General features: G+C 41.5%; 2 protein-coding genes across 2 annotated transcripts in view; one reads left to right on the top strand and one right to left on the bottom strand.

Annotated features, from left to right (window-relative positions):
* Positions 1 to 1,199: 1,199 nt before the first annotated feature.
* evpla (envoplakin a) lies at positions 1,200 to 16,629 on the top strand. The gene is made up of 22 exons (XM_046047680.1): positions 1,200 to 1,323; positions 4,781 to 4,880; positions 4,985 to 5,139; positions 5,601 to 5,724; positions 6,039 to 6,170; positions 6,323 to 6,364; positions 6,813 to 6,974; positions 7,093 to 7,200; positions 7,321 to 7,416; positions 7,541 to 7,651; positions 8,938 to 9,084; positions 9,199 to 9,353; positions 9,455 to 9,552; positions 9,707 to 9,879; positions 10,620 to 10,795; positions 10,957 to 11,095; positions 11,219 to 11,412; positions 11,672 to 11,822; positions 12,032 to 12,115; positions 12,386 to 12,493; positions 12,586 to 12,678; positions 12,814 to 16,629. The coding sequence occupies exons 1-22, from the start codon at positions 1,274 to 1,276 to the stop codon at positions 16,207 to 16,209; spliced, it is 5,994 nt and encodes a 1,997-aa protein (XP_045903636.1). The 5' UTR covers positions 1,200 to 1,273; the 3' UTR covers positions 16,210 to 16,629.
* A 3,579-nt stretch (positions 16,630 to 20,208) lies between these two features.
* ten1 (TEN1 subunit of CST complex) overlaps positions 20,209 to 24,086 on the bottom strand; it is an 8,241-nt gene continuing 4,363 nt past the window's right edge. Inside the window, exons 2-3 of the mRNA XM_046047683.1 lie at positions 21,709 to 21,866; positions 20,209 to 21,367 (exon numbers count right to left, since the gene is read on the bottom strand). Of these exons, the coding sequence (XP_045903639.1) occupies positions 21,216 to 21,367; positions 21,709 to 21,866 (310 nt within the window). The 3' untranslated portion in view covers positions 20,209 to 21,215. The remainder of the gene's footprint in view (positions 21,368 to 21,708; positions 21,867 to 24,086) is intronic.

Here is a 24,086-nt window from a genome sequence, read left to right as displayed (position 1 = left end):
AGACGCCCGGATCCTGAATAACTCGCATGTCTGTAGATGTTATGATACTCTGCAACATATGGAGCCTGCTTTAATCGTTAACGTCATGACAAGTGCCTCTAATATAAAGGTTTCATGTAAATCACTTCTTCTCTGGTCTACAGGTTAAGACAGAGATAATAGAGTTAATCATAGAGTTAATCTGGACACAGTGTCGGGTGTGAACAGAGAAAGTCAAAATAAAAGGAACCTCCTAGTTTTAAATCTTGAAAATCTCTAAGTTGTAATTCAATATTAAAATAAGTATGGGATAGGGAAAAAGTAACACACAAGTGTTGGGTGGATTAGGATTGGGATTTTGCAGAACATCAGACATTCTTTCTGGGGAGACTGTGTGCTCATATAATGGTGTACGTTGCAAGGGGTGTTCATCTACAGAAACAAAACCACCCCTGTTTTTAATTTAGTTGTACACGTAAAAAGTGATAATTTGAGAAAATTTGAGAGAGGATCCTTCACAGTCTTCTTCTTTGATGCAGTTCATAGGAGGAAAGCATGATTGTCTGGTTGTATTTTTATAAAAAGATTTTAAAAAATTAAACCAGCTTTTTACTCACATTCTAACTGTGTATGAAATATCATACAAATTCATCGGTTAATTTCGGAGATACAGTGTATTGCTTACCTCCTTGATGGAAGTAAAAATTGGTTTTCTAATCAGTCCCCTACACAGTGAAATGACAGGTATTATAATGTACCTGTCTTTAAATTGTTTAATTGTGCAGCGCTTTTTTAAATAATAATTTCTGCCTTTATCACAGTAGTGACATGACAGGAAAGTAGCTGAGATGTGGACATGCAACAAAGCAGATTTGGCATCACAACTCCCTGCAGGATATTCATTGTCCCTCCAGAACCATGAATTATGCATCCACTTTAATTCAATGGTCCCTCGCTCGCTGTGAGAGATTTGACAGTGTGTTGCGTCCCCAATGAAAAGGAAGGACAAGGCCGAAGGTGGAAGGAAAGGCGAATGCGGGGAACAGGTCGGTCCGGTCTTCCTCTACAAGGTGGATGACTGGGCGGTGACACACCGGTTAACCTGTCTGGGAGGAGCTGCTGACGTGAGTGTGTGTGTGTGTGTGTGTTTGAGTGTGTTTGAGAGGAGCCAAAGGGAGAGGAGAGACAGAGTGGGAGCCACAGGGTGAGGAAGACTGAGACGAAGAAGGAGTAGAGAGCACAGAGTGAGATTTTTGTGGGATCTCTACGTGACCTCCCCTCCACGACCTCCAGGATGTTTAAGAAAAAGGATAGTACGCTCAAAGGCACGAGCAAGAGCAGCACGTGAGTTTTTGGTTCCCCGAGGACTTTATGAATGTATGCGTATGGTGACACTATCTCGGCCATGTCCCCCCCTTCCTGTTCTTCCCCGAGTCGAGAACTGTGTCATGTTTCATGTGCGTGCTGTTGTCCTCTTTTTCTCTGTTGTTTTTCACCTCCAGTTACATGATGGTTGGGGTAGAAAAAAATGTTTAAGGCAAGCTTGCTCAGGATATTTGTTCACTGAGTTATGTCAAAGTTAGTCCTCAGGGATGGTGAACGCTTTGTGAGATGTTTGCCAGCCTGTTAACAGGGCCAAGAGGTCCGGTTTACTTTGTAAACATGAGGTGAGGAAAGCGTGCTTTGAGGCTACAGGTGGAACTAGTGGAAATGCGTTTTTGACAAGAAGTCAAAGTCACACAAAGGAAAAACATCAGTTCTTTCCAACATGCTTCTCAGGCACCTAAACCTGCTAAAAGTTGACTTTATGTGCCAGTTTTCCTCAAACCTGAGCCAAGATTTAGACTTTTGATGGCTAGCACAACATTGCTGTTTGGAAAGAAAAACCTTTGCGTGATAATTTCAGTGTCAGGAGATGATCCGACAGCTGGGATTTACCCAGGATGTCCTGTGTCCCGTCTGGCCCGGCTGCTGTTGAGGAAATATGTGTCACTAATACAGAACATGTTCCAAAATAGTACTTCATCTGGAGGTAGAAGGCTGCTTGCAACTCGATTAAGAAGAAACATAAGATTTTAAATGTTCTGAAAAAGCTTTATTGGATGTGTAATATGTGAAATGTTCACTCCTTTTTCATGCATTAAACACAGTGCGGAGCCAAATGATCAGTCAGTGTATCCGCCTCAAATTTGCTAAATATGAAAAGAAATCTCTCGGGTTTCTGATCTTACTGCAGGTAAAGAGGTGATGATGAATTGATTTAACTCGTAGTAATGAGGAGTGATGAGGACAGGTTGTATTTGTGGTCACCAGGACATGTTTGACTTAAAGTGATTTAATTGACATACTAATGACTTTAAATCCGCTTTTAAACACATGATCTGTGACAGGAGCATAACTGAATCTGGGGATACAGCTGGCTGCCAAACTAATGAATAGTTATGACCAGCCTGTGGTTTCACCTTTCCCCTGCCCTGGACAGTTTGAGGGCAGGGTAGTCTATACTGCGCTGCTGGTTTCTGTCTCTCTCGTGGGCGTTGGTTCCCAACTGTACTTTATGTTGTGACACAGGACATATTGCTCAGTTCATTTGGCTGATAAGAAACTTGCTGCAAGTAATGATTATTTTCATAATTGGTGAATCTTTAGATTTAGCGATTGATCGTCTAGTCTATGAATTGTCAGCAAATCCAGATCACAATTACAGTTTTCAAGTTTTTTGTTTTGTCTGACAACTTCCATATTTTCTGTATTATTAAATTCATTAAATATTATGTCAATAGAAATGATAGAAAACAGAGAGAAGCATCTAATCCTCACATTGCGGACACTGAAACCAGCAAATATTTCACATTTTTACTTAAATTTTGACTTCAAAATTTTAACTTTAATAATGAATCAATAATCAGTCACTGATTCATATTCTATCCATTGATGAACAGATTAATCAACTTATTGTCTCAGCACTAATGCAAACTGACAGATACCTGTCTCTCCTGCTGAGTGAGCAGGAATAGGGAGGCCATTGTCAGAGTGGCAGCAGAACCAGATCAGGAGGAGCACAGTACAGATCAGGAGGAGCAACGAGTTCTCTGCATTCCTCTGTCGCTCCATCGTTACCATCATTAAAGAGCTGTGTGAAACTGCATTCAGGTCATTGTTGTAAATCTATCTTAAATGTCATTCGTTTGTTTTCTCTCTGGGGGGAGATGACTTTGTAGCTCTGAGGTGGTTCTCAGGTTGTAAATCAGCCTTGTAGCATAAACTCTCAGCGAGAAGACAGTGAGTTTAACAAGAGTTTAACATGTGAAATTATTTCTTATGATGTCGGTGGTGCAGTGGTTAGCACTGTCCCCTCACAGCAGGAAAGTCATGGGTTCAAACCCAGGCCTTTCTGTGTGGAGTTTGCATGTTCTCCCCGTGTTTGCTTGGGTTCTCTCCGGGTGCTCCGGCTTCCTCCCACTGTATGTGTAGCCCTGTGATGGACAGGCGACCTGTCCAGAGTGTACCTCGCCTTACGCCCGATGTCGCGCTGGGATTGGCTCCAGCCCCCCGTGACCCTGTATGAAGGATAAGCGATGGATGGATGGATGGCGTCAGTGGGCAGGTTGTTCAGATTTTTGAACAAACCCCCCAAAAAGAACAACTGTCTCCCATTATGCAGCAGTGACTGATTTTACAGAGTAAATGCTGCAAATTGTGAGGATGTTTCTTAGTATTACAAAAGAAAATAATTTTCCACACCTGGTATTAAACAGAAATTTTACAGGTGAATGAGTGTGTGAGGAAATGGTGTAGAAACTGGATTTTCATCTATATACACACTACTTTGGATGTTTTGACACGCAAAGTACAAATAGGCTACATGCAAGAAATTCAAGTGCAAGTTTCTCTTCTAATGAGATGCTTTTCTGCAGCGGTGGAAGAAAACTTTACCTGTGAATGAGAAGATGGTGAAAACAGCTCTGGTGACTGTATAGTTTCCATTTTACTACAAAGTTCACCACAATTTACAAAATTTAATTTATGTATAATTTATCACTAACTCGCAGACAAACTCAGAAGATTTAGTCACCACGAAGCCTCTTACACAAAAAATAGATATAGATTGCAACATCATCCTTTGTTTCCTTTATCCAAATCCCAAGCTCCACAATCTTTTGTTTTTTGACTCCAAATAAACGTTTAATGGATGTTGTTCCTCTCTCATTGCCAGCCAGTAGAATCTCCTCCTCCTTTTGTCTGTCTGACCATTTCTCAGCCGAACACTGAGTGGCATCGACAGGAGAGCAACACAAACAGTGACAGAGGGAGTGACAGTCACAGTCAGTCACTGTGGAATGATTAGCATTTAAAGAAACGCTTACAACATGTCTGGGCTCTTTGGTTAATGTAAAAAACTACTGATATGAAGCTTGTCCAAAAATATACACCAATTTTATTTTCTGTTCTTGAAAATGAATCCTTCATGGTATGAGAAAGTGTAATTAAAATGTCCCTACTCTTCTTTGTCTTTTTTCAACAAGAAAAACATAAAAGTAAAGATTCCCTAAAAGTTAGCTTGTCTTTTAAAGTGTTTTGCAGTCAATAATTAGATCATGATCAGTGAGATAACTGTACATCATTGAGAGTCCCTGAATGAAACAAACTTCGCCACCTCTACTGCTGAGTGTCGGTCCTGATACAGAGGACGTGGGGTTGTGAGGGGGATCACGGAGCATGAGAGGGGAAGACTGAACTGAGCTACATGTTCAGATCTGTGCTTGTGGCTTAACCTATGACCTTCCTCCTCATGCTGCAGGAGCCCCGCCAGCAGCCTGGCCTTGCTGGTCGCTCAGATGCAAAAGAATGCCGACCAGGTTGAGAAGGACATCCTCCGGTCTGAGGAGCTGCTGGCTGTGGTGAGAACACAAAAGCACCTACTGAAAAACAAACACAAACTTATGCACTAATGATACATCACCTTGACAGGAAAATCCCCCTAACTGTCGTCTACTTCCACCAGGATGCTGAAAATGACAAGAATGAGCTGCCCTTCAAGCATAAGGATGAGATATCAGACAAGCTGGGCGAGGCTGAGGGCCTCCTGAAGGACCTTTTCCTGGACGTTGACAAAACCAAGAAGCTCAGTCACCCACAGGCCAGAGAGATAGAGGGCGAGTAAGTTGTTGCAGAAAACACAGGGTGGTTTACCATTAGAATAATAAACACAATAAGTTAAACGAGACAAAGTATCTTTTGTGATCCTTTGAGTGATTGCCAATACATCATCGAGTCTCCACCCTGAAGCGAATGCCAATTTTCATGGAGGCCCAAAGTATATACAATTAAAACCAATAATTATTTACAAGGCCACTTTTCTTTGTCTGTCAATCAAGACAAACAGGGCCATGAAAAAGCAAACAGACTTTGGAAAAAGGACATTTGGACATGAAAACAATTGGAATTAAATAATAATGACTTTCAATGAATTGTGAAAAGAAGCAGATGAAAAACTCTGATCATAGTATTAAATTCTTCACACTAAATATTTAGGCTGCATTTAATTGTATGTTTATTTCAAAACGTATTGCACGCTTTGGTTCTCAATAAATACGAAGTTCTTTGCATCTCCTCCCCAGCGTCTTCCGACTCCATGAGCGCTGGTTGAAGGACTGTGCCTTCTACAGAGAAATCTACGAGCAGATTGATGACGTGTCGCTGATGCCCAGAATCGACTGGGGGCCTCTTTTCAACGAGAAGCAAGTAAGTGTAATAACATTTTCTGAACATTTTGGTCAGTCTGCTTAAAAACTTTTTGTGTGGATTGGTGTCATTCTTTGAGAAGAATAACGATGGCAGTTTTTTTAATATTTTTTATTGTCAACAAATCCCACGAAAAGACCAAAACCATCAATGATCCTGCTTGTGCATGTTTCCAGTCCATAAAGGCTTTCACTACCCTGCAAAAACACATTAACCAGAGTTGAGCGAGTTAAAACACCTGTAAGACTCACCCTTTCACGTTATTTTGTTTCTACATACCATTAACTGTGTTCTTCCGGTGTTTGCGCTCTCAGAAACAGGTGAACTCAGAGGACTATGGCCCAACCATGGCAGACCTGGAGAAGCAGGTTGCCGCTCACAACATTCTGCACAAAGAAGTTGAGACCTACAAGTCGCAGCTCTGCATCAGCTCAGCCGGCAGCAAGGTGAACAAACGTGTTTAAATGAAAACACATTCACAGGATACTCTGAGCATCTTAACTTGAGATACAAGTGACACTTTGAGCACTCAGCCTGTTAACTTCCTGCTTGTCTTCTTTAATCTTAATGAAAAACATGTTGCTTTCTTGTCTTTCAGGAGAAATACACAGACCTGCAGAAACAGTACAACAATCTACTGGTGAGCTGAGTTGATCACATGTAGTACAGCATCATTTATTTTTGAGTTTTATGATGAAAAGCCTATAAAGTCATTGAGTGAACATTCAATGGGAGATCTTTGAGACATATCTCATCACTTTATTTCAACATTAATATTTACTCTTTGACTTTTATTTGTTATTAATAGTCATTAGTAATTATTTCACATTAAAAGTTAAGGACACAAGTTTTATTTTCTGCTGGTCATGCATCACAACGGATTATTTGTTATAGTGTCTTAGCAAATAAATCATAAATATCCAAATCAAAAACAAAATGTGAGCTTTTCCTCCTTTGCTCCCTAACCGGTACGCTATTGGTTCTTTTTCAACAACATAAAATTGAGAAAGCCTAAAGCTCTCAAATGTCTTTGATATAAATTATTTGTACTTTCAGGTTTGAATCAGTTTCATTTATTCTCTCCGCAGGACAACTCCAAGTGGCGTCGCCACTACCTGAACAGTCTGTACGAATACATGCATGGTTGCAACAAAGAAGTGGCCTTCCTGGGAGAAGAACAAGACAAGATAAAAAGGCAGGACTGGAGTGACCGCATGGTGGACCCACCTGACGTCCGCAGGCAGTATGAGGTCGGGACTGACAAGTTGTTAAAACAGTGAAAGATACAATTCCTGGCAACTTATGAGTCCAAATAATGAGATGGCGTTAACGACATAAATAACCCCATTTTGATTTGATCTCAATCAGAACTTCAAGAACAACAGCCTGCTGTCGCACGAGAGCGAAGTGAACAGACTCCAGGACGATGGAGACAAACTCATTGACCTGAAGCACCCTGCCAGTGCCACAATACAGGTACCTGTCATTAACCAGAATACACTTCTTTCAACAAAAAAAGTCTTCATTAGTTAAACTCATTTCAATGCCATTTAAACCCATGTTAGGTTAACTCATAACATTACATCACATTTACAGGCTCAGAAAGATACCGTACGAAACGAGTGGCAGAAATTCCTCAATCTCTGCATTTGTCAAGAGACACACCTGGACAATGTGGAGGAATTCAAAAGGGTAAATATGGTGCATCATGCACCACCATTTGAGTCACATATGTGTGGGAAGATATGCACATTTTGTCTCTTTGTCATCTCTCTGTAGCGTGAACTGTTATAATAATTTTTTGTGTGATTTTCAGTACCAATTGGAAACTGAGCAACTGTCAGAGACACTGACCAAACTCAACAACGGCCTGGATCCCAAGTCCATCAGCAAGAAGAGCAACGCAGAGACACTGATGCAGCTTGAGGTACAGTGGAGCTTTTGTTATGGTCCTTACAACACATTACATATTACAGAGGCAGAATCAAGAGCTGCAAGTCGATGCAAATAAAAACAACTTGCAGAAGAAGAAGAGGAAAAAGAGGGTAACGAGAGGCCGAAAGGAGGACCCGAATATTCAAAAGGAGACGATATGAAATAATGAATGACACTGTAGCACCTACTTGTCTTATTGTAAATAGTTATAAAAAGAAGTGACATGGTGTTTCTTAGTTGTAATATAGAGCAAGATTCATATACACAGCACAATTAATATGCACTAAATAGTACACCCCCACAGATAAATAATGCCACAGTCTTTCTTTTACTAATTTCTCACAACTTCTCCTCAATTTAAAAGGGTTTAATAATTAAAGGAAATCCAGCTCCCACAGTTCATTCTAACATAACTATCTATCAGGTTTCCTAAAGTTCAAATACAGGGGGAAACAGAAATAGTTACATTATTTCATTGAGTGTTTTGGACATTCCCAGCAAATAAAATTCCATTAAAGGTTCAGTGTGTAATATTTAGAAGGATCTATTGACAGAAATGCAATATAAGATACATAAATATGTTTCAGTGGTGTCCCCTTACATTGACTTAGCCATGTTGCACCACCATGTTTCTACAGTAGCCCGAATGGACAAATGGCTCTTCAGAACATGTTACGTCACTACGTTGAATACGTACGAAGAAGAACAAGCATGTTAGTAGTAATAGTCAATAAGCTTCTCCTGCCCATTTGGAATGGGAGGGGTGAGCGGATGAAAAAAAGTGTACTTTGATTAGTTTAAAATCACATATTGCATTGACATATTTTGCAAACATGTCATTTGTAATATAGCTATAACGGTTAGTTTACTGTCCATGTAGATTGAACTAGATGTCTGCATGTTGTTTATATGCTCTGATAATGCTCTGATAATGCTAATCCAACACATCTTTGTAGTGGCGTCCATGCTCATTCCACATTCTGACTTAAGAGCACATGAACACACACTGAAGTCGGAAGAATGACTTCACAACTCAGGAAATGGGCCTATCCCAGGAGCATGTGAATGCACCTTGAGCTGCTGGTTGCAATTTGCAACCCTCACCACTAGATGCCACTAAAACCTACACACTGAACCTTTAAACTATTATTAGAGATAAATGTTTGAAGTACTTTTGATTTAGTCTTCATACTAAGATAATGTGTCAGATGAGGATTTGTTGTTCTACCACAAGATGAGTATTTCTAAGGTATCTTGTCTGTGTCTGTTTTCCTCCAGGCGGAGGAGAAGTCAGTACAGAACTGCGAACAGCTGCTGGCAGACCTGAGGAAACGCAGCACCACCATTGCTCCTCTGAAGCTACGACGCAACAACCCCAACAGACCCATCACAGTGGAGTCCCTGTGTGACTGGGAGACAGATAAGGTGGAATTCTTAGCCATACATTTTTATCAGGCACTCACAGAAAAAAAAAAAAGGCAAAGACTGTCAACTGCCTTTCTTATTCATTGTCCATGTGTTTTATTTATTATCATCTAGGCTTCTCTTTCAAGAGGGGACAAGTTCACCCTGAAATCTAACTCAGACATAAAGAACTGGGATGTTATCTCCACTGATGGGAAAACAAAAACTTTCCCAGGAGTGTGCTTCCAGATCGCACCACCTGATCCAGAGGCCATTGACAAAGTGGACCTGTAAGTAATGCAAGGCTCTATTATTGTGCAGCTGCAACAAACAATGCAAGAATATGTCAGTGATACTGTTCCTATTTCTACCTTCCTCCTTCATTTATTAGGTTGGGTGGTGAACTTGCAGACATCAAAAAGAGAAGAGCTGCTCTGGCGAGCTCTCTGAAGAATCAAAAATCAGAGATCTCTAGGTCCCAACAATCAGGTCAGTCTCTATAAATTAATCCTTACATAATTACGTGGCATTATCAGTTCTATAAACTGAATTGTTTACCAGTTGCACACATAGTTTGTCTTTTTTATCTTAAGGTTATAATCAGATTAGGCCAATCAATAAACTTCCCTGTTTCCTCATGTAGCCCCAGTGTCTTCTGCCCCACTGGACCCCAAAGCAGCAGCATTGTCTCAGCAGCTGGACAAGCTGGACAAAGAACTGACCAAGGCTGAAGAGGGCATGATGAGTCGCATGCGAGCACCACTGAGCCGCAGCGACCCGGCCGGAGATCTGGCCAAAAGGCTAATGGAACAGGAGGTGAGAGGAATGAAGTCCCAGACAGAGATCAACACTGGCAACTGTGTTGTTTCATTTCATCTCAGTTCATTGGAGCTAAGGTTGCTCCTGTTGGCGTGTTTTCACGCCAGTCTCATTTAGACTGTTTCTTAGCATATTCGACGTTTGTTTACAGTACACCCTGAATCCTGTCACCTTCAGGGGAAATTGCGAGAGCAAGTGGCCTCCTGTGGAGTACGAGGCCAAGCGTACAAAAAGCTATAAAATAAGGACAAAAATTGACCTGGTGGACACATAAGAACTTATTTCATATTTAAATACATAATGTTAAATCTATGTGGGTCGATGTAATTTCTCATGAGTCTAGAGTCGTGATCCTGTGAGTGAGTTTCACCTACAGCTCATCAAGAGGCTAGAAGAAATGCCAGAAGTTATGTAGTTATACTCGACAAGTTACACTCGACATACACTATAGTAAACAAGTTTAGTTAATGCATCTCTAATAGTCCTTCATTAATCAATTCAACAAGGTATATTCACTGGAATCATACATATGTATCACCAATATATTGATAGCTTCCATTCAGCCAAAAAAATGTTATACCTTTTATCCAATTATTCACTACACATATCATATGTGTCTTGACAGACATGAATGTAATTCTAGCTTGAGGTTACATCTTGAACACTAGATGATTTGATATTTGATGATACAGTATATTAATGCAATAATCTAAAGTATCTACATTTGTCCCTTACAGCAAACTACCAAGGCTCTGAAGTCTCTGGAGCAGCAGAAGCTGGCAGCTCAGTCTGACCTGCAGCCCCTGCTCTCCAAAGATCCCAATAGTACTCCTTCTGCACTGCCACTCAAACTGAGTGCTGCCAACAACAAGCACAACAGCATTGCAGAGCTTGCTGACCTCTACTCCAAGAAGTAAGTGTATGCTTTGTCTGGGAAGTGGTGAAGGGTTTGGAAAACTCTTCCTCCTTCTGTCATAGTTGTACAGGTGTGCATTGGTTGTGCTTTGCTGAGCTCTGCTGCTTAACTAAATAATCTCAGTACACTTATCAGAACATTTATTTTATTTTTTTCAGAGCGAATGCATCTCTCAACCTGGAGCGGCAGATCAGGAAGGTAGATGGCCTTGTTTCCGGGTTTGAGAAGAATCTGAGTGAAGATGGACCAATCCTTGATGTGCCCAACGCGATCCAAACCCGCGCTGGGGACATTCAGGTGAGGAAATATGCACTTCCACGTTTCTGTAACATCTTACCTCATACAAGGTGATTCTCTTTCTCATGGACTCAACCTAGATTTGACAGCTTGTAAAATGCAAGTATCCTTTGCTGTATCCAGCTGAAGCGTAAGTCTGTGGCAGCAGCTCAGGACGACATGAAGAAGCTGAGTCAGGATCTGGAGACCACAGAAAAGATGTGCAGCTCTCTGCAGCAGGGCTACCAGGAGTACTGCCCTGACATCCAGCGCCAGAAAACAGAGGTCAAGCAGCTGCAGGCCCGCTACACAAACGTGGCCAACCAGCTGAATGAGAGGTGAGAATCATACAGCGGACTTCAGTTTGAAATCCACTATAAGACTGGTTCCAACCTGGGTGTCACAGGATAAATCTGAGGGTCCAAGATGAATAAAAGGATATAAAAGAAGAAGAAAGAACAGGCATACATATTTTTGTTTTATGTGAAATTGGACTTATTATGTATAACCCTGAATATGTAACTTCAGGGTACCATAATGCAGAGCTTTTACAAAGTCAGTTGTTACATTTTCTGTCATATTGATGAATTCTCTCAGAGAAAACATCTTACAAAAAGCTGCAACCAAGAACCAGGAGTTCCAGAGCATACGCAAATCCACGAACTCCTACCTGGAAAACCTGCCAACAAACCAGATTAACCTCGATGATGATCTGTCTCAGATCGCTGCTAAGCAGAGCTCCCAACAGGTGAGACTGTCTCCTGACAGTACAGTAAGTGTCAGGTGGAGAATAGTGGAGGGTGCTTGTCTCTTTTTATCCACTCCTCTATAAATCGTTACATCTGTCAGTGATTTATTTATACATAAATATGTAAATGTTTAAGTATCTGCTATTATTAAATGATAGATTGTATTAATAACTTACAGTGATTAACATATACTTACTTTTCACCATAGAGGGTTATGGAGGACCTGAAGAGGAAGGGAGACGACATAGGCAGAGCATCTGACCTGTCTCAAGAACTGCAGATTCTAATGAATGTAAGACTCAAATGGATTATGATACAATGCTATTGAACATTATAAAGAGAATGTATTGGTGATTGTAGGCATTGTATCAAAACTAAATAAAGGAAAAAATCGCTACCATCAGAAATGACATCATTTTACAAAAGTTTTAAATCACGGTTTCTATTCAAAAAATTATTTACAAATAGTCCGCATCTTTTAATGCAAGCATACTTCATAAACTGAATAAATTACCTTATGCTCAAACCAGTAAGTATAGCCTAATTCTTCAAATCTGTACAGGAATACGAGGTCAATGTTGACAAATACAACAGTACACTTGAGAATGCTGGAGCCCCTGTTGCAAAGAAATCTTCTGTGCTTACACTGGCTGATGCTCTTCAGAAACAGGTAACATTTAAACTCATATGTTTTAATATACTGTTACATTTATTAAAAGATCAAGGTGGCTGATGGTTTGCTGTGTCTCTTGTTTATTACAGGAAAAGGATCTGGTCAACCGTTATGCTAAATTAACAGCTGAAAACGCTCAACAACAAAAACAGATGGGCTTGGCTAAGAATCTCATTTCACAAGTAAGAAAACTGTTTTCTATGCTTTGCATTAACTCTTTACTATAAAATGTTCTACATAAAACTAACTAGCTAAGTCACAAAACAAATCACTTGACAACTTATTGCTGTACAATTAATTTTCTTCTCTTGCTACAGAAGGAAGAGAAAGTCCAAATGGTGGCACAGCAACAAGTGCAGAGTCAAAGCCAGCAAAGGAGTTATTCTGAGCTAAACAGTCTGTCCAAAGAACTGGATGAAGAGAGGGAGAGGAGAATGCATGTAGAGACAAACCTGAAAACCTTTAAAGAAAGGATGATGTCGTTGAAGAGTCGTAGAGGAGTGGAGCGTGTTGAGGAGAAAGAAGTTCTGCAGTACTACCGTGACCCCAAACTGGAAAGTGATTTGGCTGCTCTGCAGAACACACTGCATGAAGAGAGCCTGAGACGTAGCACCACCCAGAGTCAGGTTGAGGTGTTTAGCAAGAAAATAACCATTCTGGAGGAAACCCTCAAAACCGCTACACCCAAACTGGTGACCAAAGAAGTGACAGAGTTTGAGAGAGATCCTCAGCTGGACAAAGAAGCCACTAAAATAAGAGACGAAATAGCAGGGATAAGAGATGAAATTCGAGTGAGAGATGGGGAGCATATTCAGATGAAGACAGAAGTCACAATTCTTCAGCAGAAGAGACCAACCATCAAAGAGAGGGTGGTTAAAAAGGAAGTAGTGAAAGTGGAACAGAACCCGGAGATGTTGAGAGCAGTGAAAGTATTTAAGACAGAAATTTCTGATGAGACCAACAAGGCCAAGCTCATCAATGATGAAATCTTCCAGACAAGAAGCCAGATTAATGCACTTGAGAGACTGATTCCTAACATCCAGCCGAAGGTCATCACTAAGGAAGTGAAAAAGATTGAACAAGATCCTGAACTCATCACTGAATCTAAGAGGATTCGAGTAAGCGTGGATGAAGAGAGGATTGAAAACAACTCTTTGTCCAAAGAACTCATGGAGCTCCAGAGCCGCTACCGAGAAGTTCAAGACTGGAGACCAAAAGTCGAGGTGAAGGAAATTGTCAATGAGATATTCCGGATAGACCCAAGCACAGAGATGGAGATAATGCGTCTCAGGAAAGACATACAAGACACCAGCAAGCAGCGCTCTGATCTGGAGAAGGAGATCACCCAGGTCACGTCTAATCTGAGCGCCCTTCGTTCTGAGAAGCCCAAAGTGGAGCTGAAGGAAGTTCTCCAAGAGGTGATTAAGGAGGAAAGAAGCCCTGAAAATGAGAGAGAGATTCAGAGGCTCAATGATCAGGTGAACCATTTACACTCCACTTACAACTCCATCCAGGACCAGGTACTACTTCTCAGGAAAGAGAGAGATGAATGGAAGGCCGAAAAGTCCAAAGTAGAGACCAAACTTGTCACCAGAGAAGTCATCAAGTATGAACCTGATCCTCTGTTGGAGAAGGAAGCTGACCGCATGAGAAAAAATGTGCGGGAGGAGGCACAGCTGCGGCGCAGCATTGAAGAGATGGTGTTTGATCTGCAAAACAAATACATCCTGTTGGAGAGACAGAAGCCTGAGGAGAAAGTGGTTGTGCAAGAAGTTGTGCGTTTACAGAAGGACCCAAGGCAGTTAGCTGAGCATGAGAGGCTCAGCAGGAACCTGGATGAACAAGTAACAGCTCGGCGTCAGCTGGAGCTAGAGCTGCAGCAGCTAAGATCAAAGGTAGAAGATCTAGAAAGGATCCTCAGAGAGAGTGATGAGCGCCAAAAGAGGAATCAAGCCGAGTCTGAACTCAGAGAGCTCCGACTGCGCATCATACAGCTGGAAAATGCCCCACCTCCTGTTGAGGAAAGTATTGTTGTTGAGGAGGTACTGAAGGTCGAAAGAGACCCAAAACTGGACAGGCTGACCAACAGTCTTCGGTCAGACATGGACCGGGAAACCAGCAATATCCTGCGTCTCCAGAGAGACATCCAAAGCATCACTCTAAAGCTTGAGATCCTGCAGAAGGAGAAGTCTAGTCAGAAGACGGTGTACAAAGAGGTTGTCCGTGTTGAGAAAGACCAGGCTGTCGAAGCAGAGAGGGATCACCTGAGGGAACAGGTGTCTCAGTATAAATTTACAAGACGCGACCTGGAAGATGAAATCAGACGTCTCAATGAGAAAATGAACATTCTGATCAGCACATCAGGCTCTTCGAGAGAGGAAACTACCCTGATTTCGAACAGAGATGCCTTACAGAGGGAGAGGGACAACCTCACAAGGGAGCTCAGGACGCTGGAGACCACGAGACACGACATCAGCCTGTCTTTCAAGCAGCAGAGCAGGCTAGTGAGTGAGAGAACACAGCTGAGCAGGGACAGGAGTCTTAAGATGGAGTCTGAAACGCACCGTCTGGAGAGGGAGATCCTGGATGAAAAAGACAAGATCCATCTGCGAGACAGCACCATCCGGGAGCTTCTGATGACCCTGCAGAAAGAGGAGCAGGCAGAGACAAGGACCAAAGAGACCAATGTCTCCACTAAAATCACCATTCTGGATCCAGATACAGGCAAAGACATGTCTCCTTATGATGCCTTCCTGCAGGGCATGATTGATCGTCAACAGTACATTCACCTGCAGGAGCTGGAGTGTGACTGGGAGGAGATTACTTCCTTGGGACCTGATGGGGAGACATCTGTACTGCAGGATCGCAAGAGTGGAAAGCAGTACTCCATCAAAGATGCCCTGAAGGCAGGCAGGCTGACGGAGTATAACCTACAACAATACAAACAAGGCAAGATTCCCATATCAGAGTTTGCCTTGCTGGTTGCAGGTGACAATAAAAAGCTACCCCAGTTGAACACAATCATCCCAAAGTCCACCACAACAGTGAATTCTGCCCCCCCAGACCTCTCCACTGCTAAAGAAATCTACCCAGTTGCTGGGATAATGGATACAAACACCAACACCTGCTATACAATACGCAGCGCCACCATGCGTAAACTGATCGACCCAACCACTGCCCAAAAACTGCTAGAAGCACAGGCATCAACAGGAGGCATCATTGACATCAACAGCAAAGAGAGATACACAGTTCACAAGGCAGCAATGAAAGGCCTCATTGAAGACAGTCAAATCCAGAGACTACTCAATGCACAAAGGGCCTTCACTGGTGTTGAAGACCCCATGACCAGAGAGTGTTTGTCTGTAGGAGAAGCTGCTCAGAAAGGCTGGATGCCAAAGGACACCGCCTTACGCTACATGGAGACACAGCACCTGACTGGAGGGCTGGTCAATCCCAACACTGGCCGTAGAGTAAGCATCATGGATGCCATTGGGACCAAAATGATTGACAGCACAATACTGAGGGAGCTGCAGGCCGAGTCGACCTACATCAAAGATATTGTAGACCCAATCACAAAGGCGAAGATCAGCTACAAACAAGCTCTGGGTCGCTGCAAGAAAGACCCAATGTCAGGCTTACCAATGCTGCCTGCGTCATCCAAAGAGGCTGGTCAAACTCCAGTGTACAACTCTTCTAAATATGCAAGATTCTAGATATGTTTACAAACTACTTGGAGTTATCGGTCTGTATGTCTGTGGAGTGATGTGGTTATAATGTACTATTAGATTATGGTAAATCCATATGAAATGCTTACATTAATTACAATGTACATTTTGACTCAGGAAAAGTCTTCTACTGCAAAACTATCTGTCTTGCCAAAATGGTTGCTGCTGAGTTGCCTTTGTTTATCAAACATGTTTGATGAGATTTTTTTTGATTTAATTTAAAAAAAGAGAATATAGTTTATCTTTGATATTATTGTGTTATAAGGGATACTGGGACATGGTGCAATGCTATTTACCAAGATTGATTTGATTCTGTATTACTCATGGGTTATCCTTGACACTTTAAACTCAATCTTGTTTGATACTTTGATACAAATATCAATAAATTTAAATTATAATGGTTAAAGAGCATGAACTCCCTTTCAGTGCTGTTTAGTCTTTTTAAACAAAACACATTTTCAACATTTACTTTCAAGAAAGTCATACCAGTTTAGACCTTACTTTAGGTCAAGGTCAAAGTTTATTTATATAGCATGTTTACAAACAGTCACTACTGTCCCAAAGTGCTGTACAGATACAGAGAACAGCATAAGATAAAAAGCATAATAAATAGCCGAATAAAACCCTTCTAAAACAGAATATGCCAAAAACAGACAACAGATAAAAACTATACTTAAAGCAATAACAACAATAAAATGTCACAGCTCAGCATGTGTTTTTAAAAGTGATTTAAAGCTCTCAATAGAGGTAGCTGCTCTAATGTTGAGAGGAAGAGAGTTCCAGAGCTTAGGACCTGCTACTGAAAAAGCTCTGTCCCCTCTGGTTTTCAGTCTGGACCTTGGACAGTCTAAAAGCAACTGGTCAGTAGACCTAAGTGCTCTGACTGGAGTGTGCAAAATAAGCATATCAGATAAATACGATGGTCCCTGAAGACTGATCAAGGTCATAGTACAATGAGTTACAATAGTACAGGTGATTTGTGATAAGGGCATGCACTACTTTTTCCAGTTGGCTAGGGGGCAGGTAAGGCTTGACCTTCCCAAGAAGTCTGAGCTGAAAGAAGTTTGTTTCTACCACTGAGCTAATCTGTTTATCGAGTTTAAAAGATCTGTCAATAAAAACACCAAGACTTTTTACAAATGGGCAGCAGTTTGAGGATATTGGGCCAAGAGCATTGTTAAAACCAAAGACATCGGGCTCCCCAAAAATTACAACTTCAGTTTTTTTGTCACTTAAGTTAAAAAAATTCAGTGACATCCAGTCTTTTACTTCATGTAGACATTTTCTCAGTGCTTCAACTGAGTTTGTTTTGGTATTCAAAGGTAGGTAAATTTGGACGTCATCTGCAAAGCAGTGAAAGGAAATGTATTTTTGGAAGATTGATCCCAGGGGCAGCATATACAGCGAGAACAAGACTCGGCCTAAAATTGAGCCTTGAGGCACCCTGCTGTCAATCGGGGCTTTGTTTGAGTAAAAAGGCCCGAGATTTACAGAAAAAGACCTGTCTGTCAGATATGACTGAAACCACTTCAGAGCTGTGCCTTTAATGCCTGCACAGGACTCGAGTCTGGACAATAAAAGCTTGTGGTCAACCGTATCGAACGCTGCAGTCAAATCTAAAAGAACTAGCACAGCAGAGCTACCAGAATCAGAAATTAAAAGAAGATCATTAAAAACTTTTAAAAGAGCAGTTTCTGTACTGTGACAAGATTTAAAACCAGACTGGAATTTTTCAAAGATGTTGTTTGAATTAAGGTGCAATTGAAGTTGGGCATATACCACTTTTTCTAGAACTTTAGATAAAAAAGGAAGCTTAGAAACTGGCCTGTAGTTGGACAAAGCAGAGGGGTCCAAATTGTGCTTTTTCAGGAGGCCTTTCTGTGTGGAGTTTGCATGTTCTCCCTGTGTCTGCATGGGTTCTCTCAGGGTGCTCCGGCTTCCTCCCACCATCCAAAGACATGCGGACTAGGTTAATTGGTGACCCTAAATTGTCCTTAAATGTGAGCGTGAGTGGTTGTTCGTCTATGTGTGGCACTGTGATGGACTGGCGACCTATCCAGGGTGTACCCCGTCTTTAGCCCGATGCAAGCTGGGATTGGCTCCAGCCCCCCTGTATGCAGGATAAGCGGTTGACGATGGATGGATCTTTATCAAATTTAAAATACAAGGCCCAACAGAGTCAAAAACATCTTTAAAAAGTTTGGCTGGAAGGCTGTCTAATGAGGAGACTGAGGGTCTTAAATTTTGGACCGTCTTTGACAAGTCAGACAAAGGTATTGACAAAAAATCTTCAAAAACAGCTGAACATAAAGGTATAATACTGGGAACTGGCGCAACACAAAGGGTTAAGGCCCGGATACTGGACATCTTATCAGTGAAGAATTTACAAAATCTGTCACACAGAAGGGCACTAGGAATAATGCCAGGATGTTCAGGGGGATTGATTATCCTATTTAAAACATTAAAAAGGACATGAGCTTTGTGACAGTTGTTTTGCACAAGGTTTGACATATACTGAGTCTTTGCAGCTTTGACAGCGTCCTGGTAGTTAGACAAACAGTCTCTTAAAATCCCCAGAGACACATGAAGTTTGTCTTTTTTCCATTTACTCTCAGCATGGCGACATTTCCTTCTGAAAGCACGAGTAGTGTCATTGTACCATGGCTCTCCATTTGAGTTTGAGCTCCTGTGCATAAACAGTGCTATTGAGTCAAGGATTTCTATGCACGTGGAGTCAACTCCAACTCAGCTCATCAATGTCCAAATTTGAAAAGGAGGCATCCAGGGACATTAAAGGAGAGGTGTCGAACGCTGCAGCTAAAAGGGAAGCGGTAGATGGATTAATTGCGCGCCGCTGACGCATGGGGATGCACGCTTTGCTTTGAGGGAACGGCAAAGAAACAGAAAACAAGACAGGCATGTGGTCAGAAATACCTGCATCAGAAATGTCCTTTATGGACAGATTTAGGCCATGGGACAAGACCAGGTCCAAAAAATGTCCCTTGTTATGGGTCGGGCAGTTCACAGACTGAGTAAGGTTAAAAGAATCTAAAATGTTTAAAAAAGTCCTTGACCAAAGGCTTAGAAGAAGCACAAAAAACGTGAATATTAAAATCACCAACAATTAAAAAATGATCATAATTAAGAGCAATGTCCGCCACGAACGCCGAAAAGTCCTTAATAAAATCCTTGTTAAATTTAGGAGGGCGGTAAATGAGCGCGCATAACACCGTTAAGTAAGGTTAATTTCGAAGAGTTGCAGCTCAAAGCTCTTGTATTGTTCACATGTGGTTTTTCTACAGTCAAGACTGGTTTTAAAAACTGTCGCTAGCCCTCCGCCTTTTCCTGTGGTTCGAGGAGAGCTAAAGAAAGAGCATGCCGGAGGAAGAAGCTCTGAGAAGGGGAAGCACTCACCGGGTTGAAGCCACGTCTCCAAAAGAAGCATGCAGTCAAGCTCCCGGGACAAAAAGAGGTCATTTAACATAAGTCTTGTTAGTCAAGGATCTAACATTGATCAGTGCCAACTGAAGAACAGTATCCTCCGTGCGCGAAGATTTGGCTCGAGCCAGTGACCGGAGATTCATTGGATCCACGCCGCGCTTGGCTGCTCGAGGACGCCAGGGAACATAGGTACTCCTCCGCCGTTGCGCGCAGCTGGTCCACAGCGATGACAGCTCCGGGTTGGATCGGGAGAAGCCCCCGCTTCCTGGAGTCCGGAGGAGAAAGGACAGCCGGTGAGGGACAGCCGCGTTGAAACCCCGGGCCATTTCTCCGTGTAGACCGCAGGTATGCTCTCCGTACATGAACATGCTGGTCATTAAACACTATATGTAATTTCAAAGGCATAGTAATCCTTTAATAAAGTGGTTCCCAACCTGAGGTCGGGATCGGGTTTTTTTTTTTCCTTCTCAGATACTGGATGCTTTCATCTCTTTAGGCCTCTAACAGTCTTTCAAATGAAAATGTAAGAGATCGGGCAGACACACATGGGCTGCAGTGGTTTTTATTGTCATCTAATAATTGGTCTACGAAATTTCAGAAGATAATGGCCATAACAATTTCCCAAACTACAAATAATCAGACATCCTCCTATTGTTGAATTTGTCTAACCAAGAGTCCAAAACCATGCCATTAAGGAAAAGACAGAAAAGCAGCCAATCTTCCTATTGGCCCAGCAGGAATTAAAAAAATATATGGCATTTATGTATGAAACATGACAGCAATCAACTATCAAAATTGTTCTTTGTGAATGGACTAACAGATTAATAAACTAATCATTTAAGCCTTAGTTCACATTAAGAAGGATCACAAGCTAAAAGGTTGGGAACCAGTAAGATTTTTATTCTGCTAGTGGAGCTTCAGTGCAAGTCCTTGCCTATATAATAGTCCAGGCTACACCTAGCTGCTAAATTGTATCTAATAAATATCTTTTCAGCTGTCTGATCAGTAGTAAGTGTTTGATAGGAGTGTTTGAATTTTGAAACCCCATTTTAATGTGAGTGGAATATATCCATTCAGGTTTTTTTTTTTATCTATATTACGTGACCCATACATGACACATCTATTGTAACGATTTTAAAGCATTTGAAAGATATCAGACCACAAAGTTACATCGAGGATGTTAAGACTGGAAACTCCCACTATTAAAATTTGCAGCATTGAAAAACCTATTGTTATCAGACAGCTCAACATGGCTAACAAAATGTACCATATTCATGTCATGGCCCAAAGCATCTGCTAGTAATACTTTGTTGAACACACATGCAACCCTAATGTCAAGCCATTCATTTGGGGCTGTAATTATCAAATAGCAACCCCAGGACTGATACAGTGCCGAAAGCTGTTATGATCAGAGGTAGACATGATAGTCATTTAGTCAGTACATCTATGTCTTTTACACTTTTCACACAACAGCACTCCAGTGAACCTTGGCAGCACTGGTAGTCCTGATACTCAATGAGCACCCTGGGAAACTTGATGAATGAAGACCCTGATCACGTTGTATGTGCAGGTTGTGCAGCATCACTCGGTGTACGCTCCCTCTCCCCAAAGAAGCTCCTTTGCTCATTGATGGCTTTCTGTAGAAGAGCAATGTTTACACCATCAACACAGTTTAGCACACGGGCACGGACCATCACGCCAACCCCTGTAAGACGAGAAGATACAGATAAAAGAAGGCGACAGAGGCAAAGAGTCCTGGATGTTTCTTAAATGGGTCCAGTGATTCAAGATTTAATTTAATTAATGTGGGTGAAATTGAGGCACACAAACAATGATATTAAAAAGGTAAGTTAAGTTCTATTTCAACTTGACAGCTTATAAAAATCTATTTATATACTAATCATATTCATATAATATATATCATATACAATTTCACATCTGGTGATACTACTTTCAGATAGCCAGTCAATTTCTCGTTGATAAGTGGATCCAAGAATAATAGGAAACTGCTGTTTGAAATTCCAAATAAAGAAAGTCTTTCCTTACCCTGAGCATTTTCTACCTCACCCAGAACTAAGTACTGGGCCCCAATTATTGGGTTGAAGGGCTCCACAAACACGGTGTGGACAACCACGTGGTGCTCTTTTGAAGCATGCTGAGCTGACAGTGTAGCCCTGGACTCCTCAGGCTGATAGCAGACAAGTCTGAAAAATTGAACAGTTGGGTTTAATTTCTAAGTCAGCCTGGATGATACAGTTTAATCTTTTCTTTTTAAGGTGTATTATAATTATAACAAATGTCATTTTGTGTATTATAACATTATTTCTTTGAGTAATCACACTGGCACTGTTCTTCTTATGTGATGTCTTTGCATTAAACAGCCACATGGGCCAAAGACAAATTTCCACCAAGGTGGACAATAAAGTCGTATTATAATTTATTCAACAACAAAAAAAACAGCAGTCAACAATGATAATGTAGGAGGTGAAATGTAACAAGTGTCACAACCTTGGATTTGAGTGTGGTGTTTTTCTGTTATTTTGTTAAATGTCCTTTTTGTTTTACCCATTACCTCTGTGTTCTTGTTGGCTGAACACAGAGCTGAGCATTGATTGCTTCCTTGTTTTCTGTTGTATTTAGTTACTTATATCCTTGTGTATTGTCTGCAGCTTTACTTCCTGTTTTATTTTGTAATTTTGGTGATTGGTGTTTTTGTCTAGCTTTGTTTCCTGTCTATCTTGATTCCAAATGCGTCTCACTTGTGTTTAATTGCCCTGCCTGATTATGTGTGTGGTGTGCCCCTGTATATATTGCCCTCAGTTGTGTTCAGTCCTTGTGGGGTCATCGTTGATTGTGAGTGTTCTGTCTGAGCACTGGATTACTCTGTGTTTTTGGACTACACTTGTGTTTGTACTCTCACCATGTACTCATACATAAGCCTGTTTTGTTGATCATAATAAACCTTTTTAACTGCATCTGTTGCACTCGGCCTTTGTGATACTAAGCATATGACCTATGATTTACACTCACCTAAAGGATTATTAGGAACACCATACTAATACTGTGTTTGACCCCCTTTCGCCTTCAGAACTGCCTTAATTCTACGTTGCATTGATTCAACAAGGTGCTGAAAGCATTCTTTAGAAATGTTGGCCCATATTGATAGGATAGCATCTTGCAGTTGATGGAGATTTGTGGGATGCACATCCAGGGCACGAAGCTCCCGTTCCACCACATCCCAATTTTGGTGAGCTCTTGCAAATTGTAGCCTCTTTTTCCTATTTGTAGTGGAGATGAGTGGTACCCGGTGGGGTCTTCTGCTGTTGTAGCCCATCTGCCTCAAGGTTGTGCGTGTTGTGGCTTCACAAATGCTTTGCTGCATACCTCAGTTGTAACGAGTGGTTATTTCAGTCAAAGTTGCTCTTCTATCAGCTTGAATCAGTTGGCCCATTCTCCTCTGACCTCTAGCATCAACAAAGCATTTTCGCCCACAGGACTGCCGCATACTGGATGTTTTTCCCTTTTCACACCATTCTTTGTAAACCCTAGAAATGGTTGTGCGTGAAAATCCCAGTAACTGAGCAGATTGTGAAATACTCAGACCGGCCCGTCTGGCACCAACAACCATGCCACGCTCAAAATTGCTTAAATCACCTTTCTTTCCCATTCTGACATTCAGTTTGGAGTTCAGGAGATTGTCTTGACCAAGACCACACCCCTAAATGCACTGAATCAACTGCCATGTGATTGGTTGATTAGATAATTGCATTAATGAGAAATTGAACAGGTGTTCCTAATAATCCTTCTCCACTCTAACTATCTGACAGCTATCCTACTACTACTACGATTTTACATAAAACTAATCACCATTACAAGGTGCTGAAGAAATATTGCGAGCCAGGTTCAGGTGTGATGAAGAAGTTTCAGAGACTGATGAACACAGCATGGATTATTGAGCCCGGCCGAGGAGATACAGTGCCAGCATACAACATGTGAACACATTGAAATCTGAAGGATAACATCTTTTGGTCCCTTTTATGTTTCTGTCTTCCCTCTAGTTCCTGTAGGTTTCCCTTTTAGGTAATCTTTAGCTGGCCTTTAACCTAGAACAACAAATATATCTGATGTTTAGACTCCAATGCTATGTCAAATTGGAATCTATTACTATCCATGAGTTGTACTCTAATCTGTGGAGCCGGTAAGTTCTTGTACACATTCTTGTAAGACTCAACTTTGTCAGATTCCCAGAGAACACAGATATCTGCTAGCCTGATGCCTGAGATACTGTCTCTACCTAATCAGTCTAACTGTTGCCTCCCTAACAAGGACAGTTACATAAAATGAAATAACTTGAGCTGGATGGTCAGTGAACTCTTGCAGGGTCAGCTAATGACTCCAAGCTAGACCTATCTTACTTTCCCCTG

Source organism: Micropterus dolomieu, linkage group LG04 (genome assembly GCF_021292245.1).
Source record: "Micropterus dolomieu isolate WLL.071019.BEF.003 ecotype Adirondacks linkage group LG04, ASM2129224v1, whole genome shotgun sequence".
Lineage (NCBI taxonomy): Eukaryota > Metazoa > Chordata > Actinopteri > Centrarchiformes > Centrarchidae > Micropterus > Micropterus dolomieu.
This window is presented reverse-complemented; position numbering and strand designations above follow the sequence as displayed.